The sequence below is a fragment of the Natrix helvetica genome (genome assembly GCF_964273705.1).
Source record: "Natrix helvetica genome assembly, chromosome: 1".
Lineage (NCBI taxonomy): Eukaryota > Metazoa > Chordata > Lepidosauria > Squamata > Natricidae > Natrix > Natrix helvetica.
The window spans coordinates 233417261-233433111 of NC_138548.1; the positions used below are offsets into that span (position 1 = coordinate 233417261).

Consider the following 15851-nt stretch of genomic DNA (forward strand, 5'->3'; position numbering starts at 1 on the left):
AATTTATACCTGTACACCGCCCCGAGTCCCTTCGGGGAGAGGGGGCGGTCTAGAAATCTAAATAAATAAGTAAATAAATAGCTCGAAATAGATCTATCCTAGTCTCCCTTTATTTATTTATCAGTACAATTACAAAACACACACACACACACACACACACACACATATATATATATAATGGCTTCTCATCTCACAGACAAGATCTATAGTAAATCACAGCTTCATTCTTATTATGGATAGCCGCAATGTAATCCCACATCACCTTACAAATAATTAAGGGATTAAATCACTTTCTGTACATAAAATTCCTCTCAGGTTGCTGTGGGGTGACAACAATGACTTCAGATTGTATAGAAAACTTTGACAAGTGGAAAAGTAGGTGCATCTTCATACCTACCACTAAACTCCTTCTTCAGGAACAGCTGGAAATTCTGACGTCCTTTGGGGTCCTTCATCAGCTCCCTAAAGTTTAAGGCCCATTTCTCCACCCGTGCCTTGGTGGGGATTTCTACCCTGCCAAAAGAGAAAAAGTCTCCTTTAAATTAAGATTGAATTCATGGACCTGCCCACAGATTTATTCATAAAGAAAAAGTGCTGTATCTCCCTGAAATCAATTATTTTGAGATTTGTCTATTTTGTTTTGTGTTTGACAGCACCAAGAACTCTGCCTGTCCTTCCTTAGCAAACTTGTACCCTCTTTCCCTGAAAATAAGACCTCCCTGGATAATAACCCCATTTGGGCTTTTGAGCACATGCGCTAAAATAATCCCTCTCCTGAACATAAGCCCACCCTGAAAATATTGCAACACAGCAGCAGCCATGAGGTGACCACGCTCGCTGCCTCCTGCACCTCAAAAATAATAAGACCTCCCTGAAAATAAAGCAAGCGCTTAATTTGGGGGGGTCAAACGAAAATAAGACCTTGTCTTATTTTCAGGGAAACATGGTATTCATACGTGAGTATCTTGACTGCTTTCGATTGATTTTTCTTCTGACTTCTAATGTACTACGATGAGGACAAGCCAGGACATTATAGATAAGTATCCCTCAGGTCAAGTTTGACTCATAGTTAATTGCAAGGACACGGAAATATTATTTTCTTATCTAGTATCTTTAGTATCTAGACCAATCGTTCCCAACCTTTTTTTGGCCATGTCCCACCTAAGCATCTCTAAAATCCTGATCCCCCCCCCCCCCCGCTGTGACATATAATTCTTACTTTAGTCAAAAAGTGAACTCTACTCATATGGAGGAAGCCTAAAAGGCCATTAACTTGGTTTAAACAATGTTCAAATTGCCCCCATTGAAAATCAAATTGCTCCCCCTATCAGTTGTGGGCCCCACGTTGGGAACCATTGATCGAGACCCATCTTTGCTTAACCTTTTCAAGGTAGCCAAAGTAAGCTAGGTATTGCCATCTGGTACAGCCAGTGATTATGCATTGTAATATTTATTAGGATCATTATAGAAACATATTTCCGTTTAATTCACAGATTTGTTTTCCACTTTGCTTGTTATATTTTATTTTTCTACTATAGATAAAGCATAGATCCAAATTACATTTTGGAGAATGCACAGTGCAGGCAGGCAGATTAAATTTTGTGGTGGAATTTGCAATACGCATTGTTAAGATCTTCCCGCTTGCATGGCCCTCATCTGCGCATGCACACCGCCTTCTGCGCATGTGCAGTGCTCACGCATTATGTCAGGGTGGGTGGGCAGAACCTCCCACAGCCGCTGCTACCAGTTTGCCCAAACCGGAGAGAAGCGACTGAATACCACCTCTGGTACATACAGACAGTCATAAACTGAAAGTTGCTCTGATACTAAAACTGGACTGGAAGACGGGGTTCCTTCCAACTCTATTATTCTGTTCTGTTATTCCCTTTATGATTGCATGTAACCATCCCATTAAGCCCAAACAAAATCTGGAATGGTATAGGGCAGTGATGGTGAACCTATGGCATGCGAGGCACTGCCCTGTCAGCTGGCCAGCGTGCATGCGTGCGCTGGCCAACTGAGTTCACCCTTTTTTAAAGCCATTTTTCGCCCTCTCCAGGCTCTAGAGGCTTTATTGGAGCCTGGGGATGGTGAAAAGAGCCTCCTCTGCCCCCCCCCCCCCCCGGAGGCCCTCGGGAGGCTTCATGAGCTTCCCTGAAGCCTCCAGAGCGCAAAAAAATGGCCCTATGGGCAAACCGGAAGTTCAGGAACTGACTTCCTGTTTGCTCGGAGAGTCATTTTGACCGCTCCGGAGGCTTCAGGGAAGCCTCTTGAAGGTTCCTGAAGCCTCCGGAGGGCTTCCAGGGGGGCGGGGGAGGCTGTTTTCGCCCTCCCCATGCTCCTATAAAGCCTCTGGAGCCTGGGGAGGGCGAAAAAAACATGCAAAATGGGGGAGTCGCGCCTGTAGTGCGCGCATGCGCACAGGGGGGTTGCGCATTGCATTATGGGTGTGGCACGCCTGCACACGACCCCCCTGCGCTCCCCCCACTTATGGCACGCGAGCCAAAAAAGGTTCGCCATCGCTGGTATAGGGTCTCCTGCCATGGGCAGGGGGTTGAATGAGAAGACCTCCAAGATCCCTTCCAAGCCTCTTATTCTACGTTCTAAAAGAAAAGGAAAAAAGCAAAAGCGAATAAGAGTTGAAGTAACTTAGGAGCTGAAATAAATGCAATACATACAGTTTTGCATTGAGTTCCCAAAAATCCACATCATCAGAAACCCAAGGATTGCTGGGCAGGCATCCTGAGATTATAGGGTCATTGGAGCAGAACTGTTCACAGTACTTCACTATTCTGAAAGTATTAGAGACCAAAAAAAGGGAAACATCTATATGCAGTTATTAGCCCAGAATCAATAAATGAATTTACATTATTCACATTTCCAATGCCATCCAAGTCAGGAGAACATTTCATTGCTGATATGATGGAAACAGTAACACTTGCAGTTTTCTGTCTAGTGTATTATTGATGTGCCAGTGATTATCGTTCCTGTATTGTTTACGGGGTTAAGAGCTCTCCAAGAAACTGGCTTCAAAAGTCTAATTATACTACACTTGAGCCTCTGCAGGTAGCAGCCCTTGGCCAGCCTTATCTGGACTCAGAGGTTTGTGCCTGATTACTATGATGGAGACATTTCAAAATACTACATGGCACATCCTTAGATTGTTCCTCTTTGGAATGATACAATGGAGCAGATGTTTGAATGGATGCCCAAACACCAAAGCACCAACCATAGAAAGCTTGCATGATAGGCAGAAAGGATCTATCTTAATTCTATCCCAGATACAGCACTTCTCTATGTAGAGAATTTTTGTTTTGGCATGGGAAGCAATTCAAACATGGGATCCTTCAGTTGCTGTTTGGAGACTAAGAACTGATAACACCAAATACGTTTTCTAAGCAAGTTCATTGAAGATTGAGCTGTTGAGCATTGGGTTTCTATTGGCAGATGCTTGGTCTATTTAAGCCCACCTTACATTTTTAAGACAGTCTAAACCTGGCTAGAATTCTGACGTTGATATGCTGTAGTTCAGGAATAAAGCTGGGATTTTCTAGAAACATCTCCCAAAGTACCTTCCAGCAATACTTGGTTATAGAGGCACCTTAGCTTTGGTTTTTCTGCAACTCTATGGTAATTTTCTGCTTATAGATGTTTCAGATGAAGATGATTATATCCACAGCAATACATATAAACTGCTTATGCACTTAATTCCTGGTTCTGCAAGGTTACATCATAAGGAAGGAATAAATTAGTTTAGAACATAATGTACAATAAATTCATATAAGCTCCTATAATTAAGTCTCTCTCAGCTCACCACAATTCAGAAACAGGATGAAATATGCTGAAGTTATAAAAAAGATAAACAGTACAAAAATTCTGGTATTTTCAGTTATCAGCCCCAGAACAATGAATAAGATTTACAGATTTTTAAAAGGATGGAATTAAATACAAGTGGAGCTTCCCTGGCCAGCAGTTGATGTATGAAAAAGATAATAGCTATGGTTAAAAAACAAACATGTGACTCAAATTTTAGATTATAGCAGACATGAGAAATAGATCACTTAGGAGAATTCATATACAGATATAACAAACAAACATATATAAGCTTGATCCATTTAAAACAGGAAATTCACAGACATATTTGGAAAATGTCCTAATTGCTCTAAAATGGATTATTATTCTAGAGTACTACTATAGTACTATATATACTATACTAGTATAGTACTATAATAGTACTATTCAATAACTACTTTTTCAACAGGTTGGTAGATTGGAAATAATGCTAGTTATGAGTCAGACGAACATGCAAATAGTGGAAATCTTAGTAGTGAGCATGGTATATTTTTCAGTGATAGTTTGAACTAAGATTTCCTCCCTCTCAGAAAAAGGATCTTGTATGTCCATTAAACAATTCTGCCCTGGAAAACATAGAAAATGTCAACACCATCTCAATCTTTTTAAGCAGCTTTCTGATGCACCCTCTACAAACTGTCAACTATGAAACTGCAGTTCCTATTCAGAAATCTAGTTGTAGAAAGCATGACTGTCCTGCTTGTTTAAAAAACCTCAAAAGGATTTTACAAGATTACAACTGCAAATGTATGAACGCTGGGAAACGTGAGAAGGAAACCTGTGAAGGGAAGGAGGGATGCATACATTTGAGTTAAAGCCACTTAGGAGCTTGTTTGAATCGAAGTGTTCAAAACATGACTCCCAACGACATTACTGCAACATATTTTACATGGGGCTACCCTCAGTGGTGATTCAGAAAGTGTAGTTGGTCCTGACTGTTGACAAAGGAGAGAGTCCCTAAGATGGTTTTTCAAAAGGCAACTTATTTATTTGTGGGTTTTTTTCTTGAAAATGTTTCACTTCTCATCCAAGAAGTATCCTCAGTTCTGACTGAATGCTGGGGAAAGGAAGGATTTATATTCCTTACAGTCATCTGGTTGTTAGCACTTTGAAAGTGAGTCATTAGTCCTCTGAGAGTCGTGGAGAGAGGTTTAGCAATTGACAGCTATCTTGAAGTTGCTACATTGGCTGAGCATAAACCTCCAGGTCCAATTCAATCCCAATTTTACCGGTGCACTTTCTTTCTGAGAGGGCCTGAAAGGGCCTTCTTCAAGTCCCCAACTGAGTGAGGTTAGAGAGTTGGGGCCCAAAGATGTGCTTTCTTGATTGAGACCCCCTTGCTATGGATCATCTTGCCTCCTGAAGTAAGGACAGCCCACCCATCTTCAGGTTATGTTTCACAAAGCAGCAAAACCCTTCATATTCATATGGGAAAAACAGTAGGCCTGAATGTTTTTATTCAGGTCTTACCCATGTATTCAGGGGTGGGATTCAGCCGGTTCGCACGAACCAGATGTTAATTTTGCATCTGGTTCGCCGAACCAGTTGTCGCAAGGATCGATTGCCCCACCCACCCCACCCCCTCCCAGAAGTCTCGACGCAGTCCGTTCATCCCACGTAGAGGCTCTGGGAGAGCAAAAAACAGGCCTCCCAGAAGTCAGGAAACAAGACTGTTTCGGGCCTCCGGAGCCTGAGGGAGGCCGTTTTTGCCTTTCTGGAGGCTCAGGGAAAACCTCCGGAGCCTGGGGAGGGTGAAAATACTCCCCTACCATGGTGCAGGAGGCCAAGTAGGCCATGCCCACTATGGCCACATCCACCTCGCAACCGGGCAGAGAACCTGTTGCTAACATTTTTCAATCTCATCCCTGGATGTATTGGTTTCTAATACTGATTGTAGCATACAATCCATCCTAAATCGTGAGAAGTTACAGTCATAGAAAAATGTTGGGGTGGGCAGATGATGTGTGTGTGCTGTAAGGATATAAAGTATGTCTGTAAATAAGGGACAAAGAGAGGGGGAGAGAAGGAGGAAAACGGTATCTGAAAATGAAATATGGAAACTTATACGGTTCTCACTGAATTATGTCCACTAATGCTACAGTAGTGTGGCTTTCTTAAGCAACCACATCTCATTACTGAATATGTATATCAGTTCCTTTGGGGATTCTTAATTATAAACTCCTCTGGATGAAGCTTAAGTATCATAACAAACCTTTTCTATGTTTAAAAAGATAACATCTGGCTAAATCGCTTGATCAAAAGTATTAGTCAAAAGACATACAAGATGTCAACCCTTACCCTCCCAAAGAGACAGATGACTTTGTTGCCGTCTTCATGAGGGACTGTTGGAGGTACATGATCTGTAAAGGAAGATATATTGCATAGGTTCTCAGAACAGCAAATAATTGACTTCAAGCTTTATTCACTAAGAAATGAATTCTTGCAAAAGGGGGTCACAATATGTTATTGTGTGTGACCCACCCTTGCAAGAAATGGATGCCCAGCAGGCAGACTTCTGAATTGTAGTTTAAGTTTATTGTGGTGGAAAGAGGAGAGATAAACTGAAGAGACATTTTATTACAAGCTCGTTTCGGTCACCTGCCATCCCTGGGCTGTATTATTCCTACAGAGACTTCCATTTAAAAGACAGAAAAACAAGAAGGGTCATAGAATCAGTGTGAGGATTAGACAAGTGTACCACCTATTTGGAGGCACAACAGAAGGATTAACTTAAGCCTCATATGTGGAGGGACCAATTCAAAAAATACTTCACTTTTTTAATGATTGCAATGACAAATAATAGTGCACTAATGTGAGTGAGGAGGAAGGATGGTGCGTAGTTGACCACTGAACCCTCAGCCATTTCAGTATATTACATAGATCCAATGACACAGCATCAATAGACTCAATGTGATCACTTGAAAATTGATAGCCAAGAGAGAAGTCGAAAGATTGGTTTTACCAGTCGAAAGGCAGAATACAGCTTACAACTTACAACCATTCGTTTAGTGACCATTTGAAATGACAATGGCATTGAAAAAAGTGACTTACGAGCATTTTTCATACTTACAACCGTTGCAGCATCCCTGTGGTCACATGATCAAAATTTGGACACTTGGCAATTGGTATGTATTTATGACATTTGCAGTGTCCTGGGATCATGTGATCCCCTTTTGTGACCAACTATTACTAACTTACTTAACTGCAGTGATTCACTTACCAACCATGGCAAGAATGGGGCAAAACTCACTTAACTAACAGTCTAGCTTACCAGTTGGGCTCAATTGCAGTTGTAAATCGACGACTACCTGTAAAGGGATTAATAGGAACTGAACATCGGGGCGGGGGGGGGGGGGGAGATGATGAAATGAGCACCGACCCATCATGCTGCAAGTACTTTAGTGTAAATTATATACTTGTGCAGGCGTTTCTATGCGAGCAGTTATAGCATGTGTTGTGACATAGTGTCACCATGTATGTGTAGGGAGTTAAGGAGTTAAACCTTGGAGAAACAAGGTAGAGATGATGTTTGCAAAAATACACTTTCAGCCCAGGAAACGGAGGAAACGTAAGAAAGAATTCAGGCAGGCTTTGAAGATTCTGTTAACGCAGCTTATACCAATGGAACCAGCCAAATTTGGGGAGTCTCTTTCCTGACCTGGATTACCTGGAGAGCTGTAGAGTTTGTCATCATTCTGATGTCCTCATGGTTTGCTATGGATGCCCACGGAAGCTAGTAAGTCAATTATTAAATGATGTACAATTGAGTATATCATTTACTATGGCCAGAGATGGAATCGGAATATTCTACCTTAGGCCATATCATTTCATAAAGCCATTCTGAATGGATGCAAGAAAGGAAGCCCTAACTGGAGGAACTTCCAGACCTTACTTGCCTCCTGACAGTACAGGTAGTCCTTGACTTACGACCACAATTGAACCCAAAATTGATGCTGTTAAGTGAGAAATGTGTTAAGTGAGTTTTGCTCCATTTTATGACTTTTCTTGCCACAGTTGTTAAGTGAATCGCTGCAGTTGTTAAAGTAGTAATATGATTGTTAAGAGAATCTGGCCTCTCAGTTGACTTTGCCTGTGAGAAGGTTTTGCAAAAGGCGATCACATGGCCCTGGAACACTGCAATCGTCGTAAGTATGAGTCAGTTGTCAAACATCTGAACGTAGCTCGCATAACCATGGGATGCTGCAATGGTCATAAGTGTGAAAAGTCACTTTTTTCAATGCCATTGTAACTTTGAACAATCACTAAATGAACCGTTGTTGAGGACTACCTGTACGACATTTTGTGACATTTTGATCTTCTGACAGAACTACCTGGTTGTCACTTAACAACCAAAATTCAAAGTTCTGACCTTTACCCTCCTGTGGTCACATGACCAAACTTCGGGCACTAGGCAACCAGGCTTCATTTATAGCTGTTTGCAGCATCCCATGGTCATGTGACCATTTTTATGAAAGTTGTGCGGAAAACCAGCCTTGGCTTCCAGTTTTCAGCAAATCGGTGCCATTAGTGAACCACTAATTTAATAACTGCGATGATTTGCTTAAAAACTGCTGTAAAAATGTTGTAAAATTGACCCACTTTCCATCTGTGATGAGTTATGACTATGATGGACAGGCTCCATTAATTCAAGGAGTATGTAGTCTGGCTAAAAATGGAATGTGGGGGTTATCATTTTATTCATAAATTGTAAAAAAAGCAAAAAGACGCCCAAGATTTTAATGTGCTCAAAAGGTGATTCTTGACAATCTTGACTAAAATATTTATATGTGCTATAAGTACTCATGTAGATTATATTAACAATATACATTACAACAAATTACAATGAATTACCTCTGTCCTATATACATCAATTGTTTTTTTCTGTAAAACAAAGAAACACTGCATTGAAAAGAGTATCACAGTCTGTTCGACAATTAAAACAACATTTAGATTAGCATCAATCCACTTCATCCAACAAAATGTGAATAAATTCCATGGACTGAACTATTTTATTCTTATTTAGTAGCTAGTAATCCCTGCTTCTCCTCAGCCTATATGTGAACATACATATACACATACATACATATACACACACACACGCGCACACACGTTATTCAACATTAATGAAAAGCAACAGGAAACAATATGCTGCAACATATAAACATTGCAATTAAACAATAGCCGCTGTGGTTATGCTATGATTTAATTAGCTCCGATGATGTTACATGACATCCGCCAGCCAAGCCAGGGATTGAAGGCTAGAAATTAACTGCAGGCTCTTTGTGCTTGCAGTTTTCCTCTGAAGTATCATGCATGTCTTTGTTTGAAATAAACTGATGGAAAAGGAAGGCACAGACTTTCAGGAAAATCCCTAACTTTTGTGGAGGTCCTTTCAGTTCTATGAGTCTGATTCAAACACTCATTAGATTGCCTTCGGCAAACACACATACAGGTTATTACAGGCATGCAAATGGTCTGGATACTAAATTCCTGTCCTGTATTGTTTTAAAATTATTTTACAAGAGGCTGCATTCAGATAGAAGGGCAATTGGGGGGAAGGCCCAAAGTAAACATCCTCACTTTTTTTTTTCCACTTCTGCATTACAAGTTTTCTTTTCTTTTTGCATGAGATTCAAATGCATCTCTGCTTTTAATAAGAGGTAATTTTTCACAAGCTGATACCATGACTCTGGGCCAGTTGTTCTCTCTGCCTTGCCTTAGAGTGCTTATATGGGCATAAAATGAGGGTGTACGTCACCTTCAGTTGTCAGAGAAAATACATAAATAAAAATGTGCTTTCAGTCCAATCTATAAAGGGCTATGCATCACCATGTACAACAGCATGCAACTTAATCGTGGGTGAGGTTTATTTAATTCAGTATGATCTTGGCATTACTGGATACTAGAATACTCAAATACTATCAATAGAATCAAATCTATAGATTGTATTTTGCTCAGAAACACAAGCTCCAAAGGTATGAGCATTTGTCATTAGAAAAGTGCCACTGAAGGAAAAATTTAATTTCAGTTACCCAGTTTTGCAATCCCAATTTAAATCTGGGCCTTTAAACTTTTAAAGGCATCTAAGCACATCTTGTTATAATAATGCATTGTTAGAATCAGATATTGCTTCATGCTACTATGCCATTATTATTTTTTTAGCTTCTATCTATACTGGAAATTTTTAAGACATCCCAATTTTTTTAAAACTAATGTTAGGTACCTAACAATGAGAAAATAACAAACAGAAGAACTGGTCTTTGAAACGGCAACTTGCAGGGTCTTATTGCCTCTATCGAATGTGAAGGTATGAATGGCACTTCAGAAAAATTCTGTTATTCAAAAAACAGGCTTAAGAAAATACAGATAAATTTTGGATACATTTGCTTATTTAATATTGCTTGGTTCTGTTTTATTATTGTAGATAATGCATTGAAGAATGGTATGATAAATCTGCGGCAGGCCAGTTAAAAAAGAATGTAAGAATACAGTATCGCAATTAATTATGAAGACTTGCTTGGAAGCTATTATTTTTCTTGACAATTTTAAGGGTCACTTCTCAACAGTTTCAGGGAACAGCTTTGTAAACAAACATCAGCAAGTTCAACCTTTATCAGTATAAAGATCCACCTTGTTGCTTGCATACAGAAAAGACACGAGAAGGAAATGACAAAAGTCTCTGCCCTCATGTCTTAGGAAGATAAATCGATTTTAGTGGGAAATAACTTGTGGAAATTTCAGTAATCTATCTTGCTCACTTCAATAAATCTTGTTAAGATGACTGATTCATGCTTGGAAAAGGATTGCTTTTGCTATGAATCAACTATCCAAGAGCGACATATCAATAAGTATATAAAGGAAGTGTGAAGATGCACAAGTCAAAACTGGTAAGTGTTTCAGGAAAGGCTGCCTGATGGTTCCTGGCAGTGAGCTTCAGGCTGTGCCACTTTATAATGGTTGCTGGGAAGACCTGTCTCCAAAGGAATAGGAAACTATTCACTCACATTCAAGACAATAAAAGGATGTGCCAGGATGGACGCTGCATCTGGATTGCTTATGTAAATTATTTAATTTGATAGGACAGTTACTTATTCCACTAGACCCATGATGGCAATCCTATGGCATGCGTGCCAGAGGTGTCATGCAGAGCCCTCTCTGTGGGCCTGTGCAACGTCACCAGGAAATTTTTTTAAAGCTTCAAATGCTAATAAAGCAGCTGAATTAAAGTAAATCCAACTCTCATTTCAGTTGATTTCCATTTCCCAGGTTTAAATGTCGAGTAATATATAAGGAGACCTGAGTAAGATGAGATTCACATTAAAATGACAGCACATTGGTCTTCTATAGGACAAGCAATCCAGTACTTCACGGAGAACGAAGGTCATATACATAGGAGAAAAACAAACTACAGAGAGAGAGAAAACAAAAGACAGAAGGGAAATGGTTAATTAACTATTCCACGCATAATTTTTATATTTTCATGTTTATGTACTAATTTTTTTCAAGAAAAATAAAAAGTACAAACATTCAGTGCTTACTGAATCAGTTATATTTCCTATTATAAACAGCTATTTTTCTCTTTTTTCTACCATTTTTTTTCATCACCGCATTACTGCATTAGTTATTTATTTTTCATTTAAAATTAGTCTAAATGCAATCACTGATTTCAGTTATGCCCTACATACTTAGATCTGACTGTTGAGCCTAATAAAACTCCCAATGACCACAACTGAGTCTAAAAATTTACAAACTTTTTGCAGCTTTTTCAGTTACTGTACAGTATTGGCATACTTAAAAAAGGGATCTCCCCTACTAAGGGAAGAGCAGAGATTTTGAAAGGACCAAAATCAGTGAGGAGGAGGAGAGGAGTAAGGAGGAGTTGAAAGGAAGGTGTGGTGAAAATGATGCCACGTGTATGTCTTGATGAATCTAGGGTTAGCATCCAGTGTACCTTGCCTTGGTGACCTTTTTCCTTTCAAGATCCTTGGGTTGATAGATATTGCTTCTCTTTTCAAGCAAGGTCTATGGATCACCTACTTTTATAGGTAAAGGTAAAGGTTCTCCTCGCAAATATGTACTAGTCGTTCCTGACTCTTGGGGGTGGTGCTCATCTCCATTTCAAAGCCGAAGAGCCTGAGCTGTCCGAAGATGTCTTCATGGTCATGTGGCTGGCATGAGTAAACACCAAAGGCACACGGAACGCTGTTACCTTCCCACCAAAAGTGGTCCCTATTTTTCTACTTGCATTTTTACATGCTTTCAAACTGCTAGGTTGGCAGAAGTTGGGACAAGTAATGGGAGCTCACTCCGTTACACGGTGCTAGGGATTTGAACCACCAAACTGCCGACCTTCTGATCGACAAGCTCAGCGTCTTAGCCACTGAGCCACCACGACCCATTCACCTCCTCTAATAGGGAAAAGCTAAGTCCTAAACTCTTGCATTTGTGTCTTATTTTCAGTCTCCATGGCAACAAATCCTATTTGCCTCTATGATGCCCTGCCTCCGAGAGCTGCAGTAGTCGAGAGCTTGATTCACAAGTGAGCTCTGTTAGCCTTGCAAAGCCTCACATGAAAACAATGCAAGGACTGTCTTGAGAGGTTCTTCAGTTGGATGCAAACCAAGCATCATCCAAGCCTCACCTTCCACAAGTCTTCCACTGATCTATTAATATCTCTTCAGCTGACAATATTTTCTATCTCGCTCATTCCTCCATCCTCTGTAAAAAGCTCCATGATGTGAATGGCATAGCCTGCCCAACAGTATTATTACAAATCAGATATATATCTGAAATTAGGTACAAGCTTAGAAGGGCTTCATTCTCACAGAGCTCTGAATGCAGTCCAGATCAAAGTAATAGGATTTCTGTTTCTTTAAAATCTGTTGTGCCTCATGAACGCATCCCACAGTGGAAAGTGAAGGAAGGAAAAAAGCAAGAGAGGGAGATAGAAAGAAAGCTAAAAAGCTTCTTGCAGAGAAAAAAAAATCTCTTCTTTTCCCAGCGGAAAAAATATGTTTTATATACATTCAGCTTTTATTGACATCTGCGTGCAAGATTGGCTTACTGTTCCAAAATGAAGGTGATCTATAATGAGATCTCCCATCTGTTTACATTTTGATTTTTGACAGTCATGGGAAAGGTTGCAACCCACCTTGAGTTCCGGTGGATGGCCAGATATTATGAATATAAAATATAAATGAAATGAAAATGTTTCATTTGATATGTTTGACCCACAGTAGCATTTGAAAAAGGAATTAACTAGTCTTTCTGATGAAGATTGATTCCTGTCATTTCTAAGGATTTGTTTAAAAACAAAAAGGCCACCACTCATTCCATGAACATATAAGAATGTTCAGTAACAGTATGCTATTGAACCCAGAGATGGGGTTCAGCAGGTTCTGACCAGTTCTGGAGAATTGGTAGCGGAAATTTTGAGTAGTTCGGAGAACAGGTAAATACCGCTTCTGACTGGCCCTGCCCCCATCTATTCTCTGCCTCCCGAGTCCCAGGTGATCTGGAAGGAATGGGGATTTTGCAGTAACTTTCCCCTGGAGTGGGGAGGGAATGGAGATAGTATCCTTTCCCTACCACGCCCACCAAGCCATGTCATGGCCACCAAGCCAGGCCCACAGAACTGGTAGTAAAAAAAAATTGAATCCCACCACTGACTGAATAAAATCAATTACAATGTAAGTTTACAATTCTATAATTAGAATATCATTAAAGCTTACCTGGTTTACCTTATTTTCACAGGGATCTATCGCTCTATCCAGCCCATAATCAAGTGTGTCTGCCATTCCAGGCTATAATACAGAAACAAAACAAAATGTAACGAAGGTATATTTATGCCATTTTTTAACATTAATCTGTATACAGGCAGTCCTTGACTCACAACCTTTTATTTAGTAGCCGTTCAACATTACAACAGCATTGAAAAAGTGACATGTCCATTTTTACCCCATCTCACCTTTGCAGCATCCTATGATCATGTGATCAAAATTGAGACGCTTTGCAACTGGCATGTATTTATGACGGTTGCAATGTCCCGGGGTCATTTGATCATCTTTTGCAACCTTTTGACAAGCAAAGTCAGTGGGAAATCAGATTCACTTAACAACCATGTTAGTAACTTAACAACTATAGTGATTCATTTAATAACCGTGGCAAGAAAGGTCATAAAATGGGGCAAAACTCAGGTTCAGTGTCCTGGCCTAAAACTCACTTAACTGTCTCGCTTAGCAACAAAAATTTGGGGCTCAATTGTGGTCGTATATTGAGGACTACTTGTAAAATAATAAATATAGCCACAGTAATACATGGGCCATAAAAGATGCAGGAGCATATTTGCCTTTTCTATGTAACAATGCTATGAAATATATCCATTGCTGCATTTGATAACTCGAATAAACAGGAACATTTTTCTAGACAGTTGAGCAAAATCTGGGCAAGGGAAGTTGACTCATAAGAGAGGGGGGGGGGGGGGAAAGCATTACCCACTGGAGAAAGGAACACTTTGACATAATAAACAGATTGGTACTGCCATCACATCTGCTTTGAGCAGAGCTGAGTTTGGATCCGCTATCTGATGTCTGCTGAAGTTGGGCCATCAATAATTAAACCTCAGCCGGTGCTATCTTAAAAGGAGAGGAGAGAGGGGGGAGAAACAGCTCAAGAAAAAAAAAAGATCCAAAAGGAAGCCTGACATGATCAAAGGGGTTTCAGCAGGAAAGATGAACTGGGACCAAAGGGGCCGTTACGGTGTGTAGAACTTATCTACAGATGGTACTTTTTCCCCCCTCCAAGACAAGCTCCAATTATAGCTTGACATTTGCTGGAGGCTTCTACTTTTCTGTCTGTTAACTGCTGGGCTCTCCATGGCCATTTACAATTGTGTGCACAATTAAAAGTGGATCTTTGATTATGATTTGGGATTAGGGAATGTAGCTCCTTGGCAAGCATTGGAGTCTTACGGCCTGCTGTGATCAGTGTAGTAACTGCTCAGGGAAACAACCCGCAGCATCTGCCAGAAGCGTCTCCTAAAGACCAGAAACCTGTGCTGTTGTTTTGGGTGCCCAGCTTGATGTCTTTTTCCAGCATGGAAAAGTTGCCAAAAGCACCTTGCGGAGCAGTTCAAGGCATGGAAGATGAATGAGGGGAAATTAGATAATAAGGAGGCAGAAATTCCACAAACCTGTATTTAATTTTGGAGCTTTGGGCAATAACTTCAGTTGATTTTGAGTGAAATTATAATCGCAACCCTGTAGCAATAGGACTCAAACTACAGGAGCTTTGTTCATGGAAATCAAATGTAAACAATGCAGACTTTTTCACAATGCATATCAGAGGATGTAGGGTAACCCATGGCTGCTTCCTTGGCCAACTTGTGCCCTGTCTCAGGGAGGAAAAAATATCTAAGCTTCCTTGTCTCGTTATTGTCCATTTTTTACTGCAGCAACAGTTCTAAATACCATTCTCACATGAGTCATGAGAAAATAGTAACTCATAAATGTAAGGTCTCAATCCCCACCACAAAAGTTCGGCATTTATTATTTTCCATTATGTACTAATGCAGGGGTGTCCAAACTTGGGAACTTTAAGACTTGTGGACTTCAATTCCCAGAATTCCCCAGCCAGCATGGCTGGCTGGGGAATTCTGGGAGTTGAAGTCCACAAGTCTTAAAGTTCCCAAGTTTGGACACCCCTGTACTAATGTATGAATAAAATCCCCAATTACAGATAGTCCTTGACCTATGACAATTGACCCCAACATTTCCATTGCTAAGCAAGACAGTTATTAAGTGAGTTTTGCCCCCTTTTACGACCTTTCTTGCCATGGATGTTAAATGAATCACTGTAGCTATAAAGTCAGTAAGCGGTGGCTAAGTGAATCTGGCTTCCCGATTGACTTTGCTTGTCATAAAGTCGCAAATGAGGATCACACGACCTTGGGACACAGCAACCGTCATAAATACATGTCATTTGCCAAGCGTCTGAATTTT

General features: G+C 40.3%; 1 protein-coding gene across 1 annotated transcript in view; it reads right to left on the reverse strand.

Annotated features, from left to right (window-relative positions):
- Positions 1-15851, reverse strand: part of RGS9 (regulator of G protein signaling 9) — a 60353-nt gene that overhangs the window by 18927 nt on the left and 25575 nt on the right. The window contains exons 9-13 of the mRNA XM_081953757.1: positions 13593-13655; positions 8704-8733; positions 6151-6212; positions 2679-2792; positions 398-513 (exon numbers count right to left, since the gene is read on the reverse strand). Coding sequence (XP_081809883.1) covers positions 398-513; positions 2679-2792; positions 6151-6212; positions 8704-8733; positions 13593-13655 — 385 coding nt within the window. The remainder of the gene's footprint in view (positions 1-397; positions 514-2678; positions 2793-6150; positions 6213-8703; positions 8734-13592; positions 13656-15851) is intronic.